This window comes from Parus major, chromosome 23 (genome assembly GCF_001522545.3).
Source record: "Parus major isolate Abel chromosome 23, Parus_major1.1, whole genome shotgun sequence".
In the NCBI taxonomy this organism is placed as follows: domain Eukaryota; kingdom Metazoa; phylum Chordata; class Aves; order Passeriformes; family Paridae; genus Parus; species Parus major.
The window spans coordinates 1,596,941-1,603,503 of record NC_031791.1 but is presented as its reverse complement, the minus strand read 5'-3'; the positions used below and the strand labels follow the sequence as shown (position 1 = coordinate 1,603,503).

The following is a 6,563-nucleotide window of genomic DNA, read 5'->3' as shown; positions in this document are numbered from 1 at the left end:
ATCCCAGTTCCCATCCCATCCCAGTTCCCATCCCATCCCAGTTCCCATCTCATCCCATCCCAGTTCCCATCTCATCCCATCCCAGTTCCCATCCCATCCCATCCCATGCCATGGATCCCATCCCATGGATCCCATTTCCCATCTCATCCCATCCCAGTTCCCATCCCATCCCAGTTCCTGTCCCATCCCAGTTCCCATCTCATCCCATCCCAGTTCCCATCCCATCCCATCCCAGTTCCCATCCCATCTCAGTTCCCATCCCAGTTCCCATCCCATCCCATCCCAGTTCCCATCCCATCCCAGTTCCCATCCCATGGATCCCAGTTCCCATCCCAGTTCCCATCCCAGTTCCCATCCCATCCCAGTTCCCATCCCATCCCATCCCAGTTCCCATCCCATCCCAGTTCCCATCCCATCCCAGTTCCCATCCCATCCCAGTTCCCATCCCATCCCAGGGATGTTACACTGGTGAAAAACGGTAACTCTAAGTAAAAACAGGTTGAAGTTGCATTAATACAGAAAAAAGTGGAATTCAATGTTTAAAAGGAGGGGGGGACACAGAAAGTGCCTCCTGAAGCCTCCTGGGGTGGCTCCTTCAGCCCCCAGAGCCCATTTTCCCCTGGCTGCTGTCCTGCAGGGGAGGAGGTGCTGCTGATCCAGGAGAAGCTGGACGGGATCAAGAGCCGCTACTCCGACATCACCGCCGCCAGCTCCAAGGCCCTGCGCACGCTGGAGCAGGCCCGGCAGCTGGCCACCAAATTCCAGTCCACCCACGAGGAGCTGAGTGGCTGGATGAGCGAGGTGGAGGACGAGCTGGCTTCCAGCGGGACACAATCCCCCGCTGGAGAGCAGATCCCCCAGTTCCAGCAGCGGCAGAAGGTGGGGGAGCAGCGGCCCGGGGTGGGGGTGTGCGGTTTGTTCTCCGCTTTGGGAGGACACACATCCATGGGGGGCCTTCCACAGGAGCTGAAGAAGGAGGTGATGGAGCACAGGCTGGTCCTGGACACGGTGAATGAGGTGAGCAGGGCTCTGCTGGAGCTGGTTCCCTGGAGAGCCCGGGAGGGGCTGGACAAGCTCGTGTCGGACACCAACGAGCGCTACAAGCTGGTCAGCGACACCATCAAGCAGAGGGTGGAAGAAATCGATGCTGCCATTCAGAGGTCTCAGCAGGTAGGAATGACCCCTGCAGGGTTTTCTTGGGAGAGCAGGCACACACAGGACCACGGCAGAGGGAGGGATGGCAAGCACGGCCAGCCTGGAAGGGCAAATCCCATCGGGAATGCTGAGAAATGGAGCCCAGCAGCAGCGTGTGGCAGCAGGGATGGGGGCTGAGCCGTCCTGCTGGCTGGTTTTGGGGTGGGATAACTCTGGAGCAGCACTGTGTTATCCTGCCTGTGAGCTTCTGCCTGCAGGAGTGATGGGGATGGGGTAAAACTGGTGAAAAACATCGTGCCCTGCAGGGATTTGTTCCAGGCCAACAGTCCTCCCCAAAAAACCTTGTCCTGCATGGACTGGGGGCTGTGGAGTGCTGGGAATACCTGACCTCGCTCCATGGAGGAGCAAAGGAAATGCTCCTGTTTTAGGGATGTCCCTGCAGGCAGGGAGGGTGAAGGGAGAGGTGGCTGCCCCAAAACCAGCCACAGGAGCCACGAGGGCTCAGAGTGGAGTCAGAAAGCTGAGCCCCACTCCTTCTGGCTCCCTCTGTGGTCCCCACTGTGCCCAGCTCTCCCTGGGCTCCATCCCAGCACTGACCACTGCCCCTCTCTCCCCAGTACGAGCAGGCAGCTGATGCAGAGCTGGCCTGGGTGGCCGAGACCAAGAGGAAGCTGATGGCTCTGGGTCCCATCCGCCTGGAGCAGGACCAGACAACGGCCCAGCTGCAGGTGCAGAAGGTCTGTGAACACCCATGGTGGGCAGCAGGGAGGGATGGTCCAGTTTGGGTCGTGGGATGCGATTTTGGGCGAGCAGCTTTACCCAGTGCTGAGCCTGGAGCAGCAGGAGAGACGCAGCACTTGTCCTTGAGATGTGAAAGGGAAAAAATAACCAAAAAAAAGGAAAAAAATTGCTCTAAATCATCCAAGTTTTGGGCTTCCCAAGGAAAAAACTTCCTGTGTGTTTACAGGAGCCATTTAGGGCTTGGTGGGTGCTTTGCTTTGGTCTCCTTTGGGAGAACTGCTCCTTTCCAAGCTCTGCCAGGGTCTCACCAGCACTGGCAGCAGGAAGGCTTTAGAGAAATGTATATATTGATTAATGAGGGTGGTTTCCATTTGCTTTTTTTGCTCATTGTTCCCTGCAGCGAGGGACTCCACAGTTCCCTCCCAGCAGCCAGACGTGGAACAAAGAGGTGCTGGAGGGGTTGGGGTTTTTTTTTTCTATATATCTTTGAGATGAGCTCATGCCTGAAAGAACGTGCACTTTAAATAAACAGCCCTTTTCTTCCCTTTGCCTGGGCAATCAGAGCAGCACTCAGGCTTATTGGATTTCAAATTAAAGAAAGAAAAAGGAAAATAAGACAGTGTTATAAGAGAGGGGGGACTGAACCATCGAGCATTAAGTTAAATTGAGCTCAGCTTCCCGCTGTTCATCTCAGGGACCTTGGGAATGGCAAAGTTATTGGTGGATGCAGCTCTGGGGAGCATCATTCTGTGGGATAACATCCACTAACAAATGGATGATGGAGCTTTTCCTCCAGTGAGGACCCTGGGTATAGATTACACCTCGTTTTAAGAGCTGTTTTCGGGTCTTTGGAAGAGAGAGGTTGTTGCAGATGAGGAAAACAGGCAGGAATCTGCATTCCCAGCCACATCCTCAGTTTGCCACGGGACGCTTGCGCCGAGTTTTGCGGGGTCTCTTTGGCAGGAGGCTGGGGAGAGGTTGGGCTCAGCCCTGAGCTCTCCCCTTTCTCCTCCTGCAGGCGTTTTCCATCGACATCATCCGGCACAAAGACTCCATGGACGAGCTGTTCAGCCAGCGCAACGAGATCTTCGGGACTTGTGGCGAGGAACAAAAAGCTGTTCTGCAGGTGAGCCCCCTCTGCTATTTACTGCAACAGGAGGGGGCAGAGAGGGGAATCCTCAGCCCTTGCAGGGGCTGAAGGAGTTTAAAATTACCCCATCCTCAGTAATTCCCGCCAGTGTGAGCAGAAATCTCTTTACATTTATGACTCTCCTTTATTGCCTGTTTTTATTGCGAGGTTTGGGGATGGGGAGGGGGGAGATTCCCGAGGCTGCTTTAATTGGAATTACACCGTGGAAGGCCAGCAAAGACACCTCCTTCCTTTCCAGCTCTCAGCATGGAGCTGGCCCTTTTCCTGGGCCCTTTTGCATCCCTCCCCATAACTCTCCTCCCTCTTTTATTTAAGGAGAAAACCGAGTCCCTGGTGCAGCAGTACGAGGCCGTGAGCCAGCTCAACTCGGAGCGCTACGCCCGCTTGGAGCGTGCCCAGGTCCTGGTCAACCAGTTCTGGGAGACCTACGAGGAGCTGAACCCATGGATTGAGGAGACCCAAGCCCTCCTCTCCCAGCTGCCACCCCCAGCCATCGACCACGAGCAGCTCAAGCAGCAGCAGGATGACATGAGGGTAAGAGGATGCAGGGTTTGCACCTCCTGTGCATCAGCCCTGCCCTCAGCAGGTGACAGGGGCAGGAGCAACTTTTTCCTTCTGAATTTTCCTTTTTTTTTCCTCCCTTTTCTGTTATTTTTGGGGATATTTTTGGTTATTTTTGCTGGTGCAGCGCGAGAGCGCCACGTGAAAATCCCTTGTTGCATTGGAGCGCTCCTCACCAAAATTCAGCTCGCTCCCAAGGAAACCTGGCTGCTTTTGGATCTCCTTCAAAAAAAAAAAACGCTTTGTGCTTTTAGGGTAGAGCTAAGCAAAGCAGAAATTTCCTAGTGGGGTCCCCTGTGGAGCTGTGGGGAGGGTGAGAGGCTGGGGAAGGACCCATGCCATAGCCATGTTGGGAAGAGCCATGTGCTTGGGGCATGAAATCCAGGCTGTCAGCTCCTCCCAGATACCATCACTGCTCTTGGAGCGCTGCTTGGAATAAATAGGCAGTGGCTCACAGCAGATTTCTAAACAAATGTGGTGTTTTTTTCCCCCCCTCCTCTATTCCCTAGCAACTGAGAGAGTCCATCGCCGAGCACAAACCTCACATCGACAAGCTGCTGAAAATCGGGCCCCAGCTCAAGGACCTCAACCCCGAGGAGGGGGAGATGGTGCAGGAAAAATACTCCAGGGCTGAGGCCTTGTATGCCAAGATCAAGGAGGAGGTTTGCCAGCGGGCCCTGGCGCTCGACGAGGCCTTCTCACAGTCCACCCAGGTACGGGGGGCCAGGGAGGTGAATCTTCCTCTCACACACCCCCACGTGCCTTGGAATGTGTTTTTATTCCCCCTGTAAAACCCCTTGAGGAGGCAAAATGTGGTCAGGCACCTCCAGGGTGGTTTCCTGCTGCCTGTGGAGCAGAGGAGAAGGTGTTTGAGGCTCCACGCTGTAAATGGGGTTGTAAATTTTTACGGCCTTGGTAATGGTGCTGGTTCAAAGGGGATGCTCTGGTGTCCTCCCAGGGTTGGAAGGGCCTCTTGAAAGAGCTCAAAGAGATAATTTTCAGCTCTGATAAGCTGTGAGTGCAGTGAGGGGTGCTTTGTATGGGAGAGGTAACGGATGTCTCTGGGATTTGGGCATCTCCTGAGGAGGTGGGCGAGTGCAAGAGGAGAAATAAGAAAGGAAGGGCAGAGACTGGAGGTGCTAAAGTCCAGAAAGGGGGTGAAGTTCCTGCTCCTGAGGGTTGATGACCCCCAGTTATTGTTTCATTTCACCCCGTGTTACCGTAGCGCAGTTGGTTTTTGTCACGTCCTGGGTGTTTATTTTCTTAATTCCTGTATTGTGTAGTCACTTCTCTTGGTTTGCACTTGTATTAACTCCGAGTTTTTCCCCCCCACATTCCCCTCCCCTCTCATCTCTCACTCCCATTGTGGAATGTGTTTGTCTGTGTGTGTCGCTGCCTGTGCCCGTCCTCCCCACACGGTCCCATTTCATTCTTGTGTTGACTGCGCCCCACCATTGCAGATTTCGGAGGTAAGCGAGTCCCCCCACCACAGATACTCATTTTTCCTTCCCTGGCCTGATTCTCTCTGACACCCTGACTTCCATTTCTGCTCCGTGCACAGCTCAGCAGAACGTGCTTCTAAATTAACGCCGGGGCGGGGGAATTACATTTTTTTGGGATGGCTTTGGTTGCGTTGCCGCCTGGTCTCAGCTTCCGCTGGGAATGCTTCCTGCAGGGCAGAGGTTTTGCTTTTGGAAAGGTTTCACCCTGCTGGATGTGCTGGCTTGCTCCTGCTTGTTGGCTGAGCCAGCCTGTCCTGATCAACTTTGCACCGAGAGCCCCTCTCTGCTGGGAGAGCCTGGGATTTGGTGGGTGCCTGCACCAGTGTGTTCCCAGTAGGAACTGGGAGAGGGACAAGAGCAGCCCCAGTGCTGTCCTTCCCACCAGCAGAGACAGTTTGGGATCTTTAAGGCCAAAGTTGACTTCTGTTTAAGAAAAACCAAACAATAAACCCTGCTAGCCCCGCTGCCTCCTTCACTCCTGGCTTTCTGGTTCTGCTTTGGAGCTCCGTGGCAGCTCCTCCCCGCCCGCATGCAGCTCCCGCTGATCCTGATCTGAGATGATCTGGGATGGGTTTCCACTGGCCTTACACCACGTGGAGATTCCCATCAGCACCAAACACGGGCGCTTTTCCAGCTGCATTTTTTGCCTGGCTGTTCCCTCAAGCTGTGCTGAGGTTTCGTGCCCAGCCACCAAAACCGAGACAGTGACATAAAAAAAAAAAGTGGATTTTTGGGGCTGAATCCGAGGCGCTGCCGTGTTTGGGTGGCAGGTGCTGGTGGTGGCTCTGTGAGTGTCCGTGGGTGCTCTGTGGGCTCAGCAGGTGTGAGCAGGAGGCTGCAGAGGTGTCAGTGCTGCTGCAGAGGTGTCGTTGCTGCTGTCACAGGCGTCGTCCGTCCCCTGTCGGGGCCGTGGCTCGTGCTGGCGGCTCCGCGGTGTCACTTTGTCCCATCCCACCTGCCCTAACGGCTTTGCTCCTCTCCAGTTCCACGACAAGATCGAGCCCATGCTGGAGACCCTGGAGAGCCTCTCCTCCCGCCTGCGGCTGCCGCCCCTCATCCCCGCCGAGGTCGACAAGATCCGGGAGTGCATCAGCGAGAACAAGAACTCCACGGTGGAGCTGGAGAAGCTGCAGCCCTCCTTCGAGGCCCTGAAACGCCGCGGGGAAGAGCTCATCGGCCGCTCCCAGGGAGCAGACAAGGACCTGGCAGCCAAAGGTATCTCCAGGGGGATTTAAGCGTCCAACTTCTCCCCAAACTGCGGCTCTGTCACTGCTGGGGAGGCTTTGATGTCCCAGGGGAGGGTTTTGGGGGTTCTCCTGGCGTTAGGGGAAGGATGAGTCTTCTGGATGGGTTTGGGAGGTTCTCCTGGACTTAGGATCAAAGATGAGATGGAGAAGAGATGGAGAAATGATGGATGGATGGATGATGGATGGATGATGGATGGATGATGGATG

The 6,563-nt window shown here is 55.2% G+C and overlaps 1 protein-coding gene across 1 annotated transcript in view; it reads left to right on the top strand.

Annotated features, from left to right (window-relative positions):
* The window catches only part of MACF1 (microtubule actin crosslinking factor 1), a 156,033-nt gene that overhangs the window by 123,966 nt on the left and 25,504 nt on the right, over positions 1-6,563 (top strand). Inside the window, exons 61-67 of the mRNA XM_033519639.1 lie at positions 638-879; positions 964-1,170; positions 1,773-1,892; positions 2,915-3,022; positions 3,362-3,580; positions 4,117-4,320; positions 6,093-6,324. Coding sequence (XP_033375530.1) covers positions 638-879; positions 964-1,170; positions 1,773-1,892; positions 2,915-3,022; positions 3,362-3,580; positions 4,117-4,320; positions 6,093-6,324 — 1,332 coding nt within the window. The remainder of the gene's footprint in view (positions 1-637; positions 880-963; positions 1,171-1,772; positions 1,893-2,914; positions 3,023-3,361; positions 3,581-4,116; positions 4,321-6,092; positions 6,325-6,563) is intronic.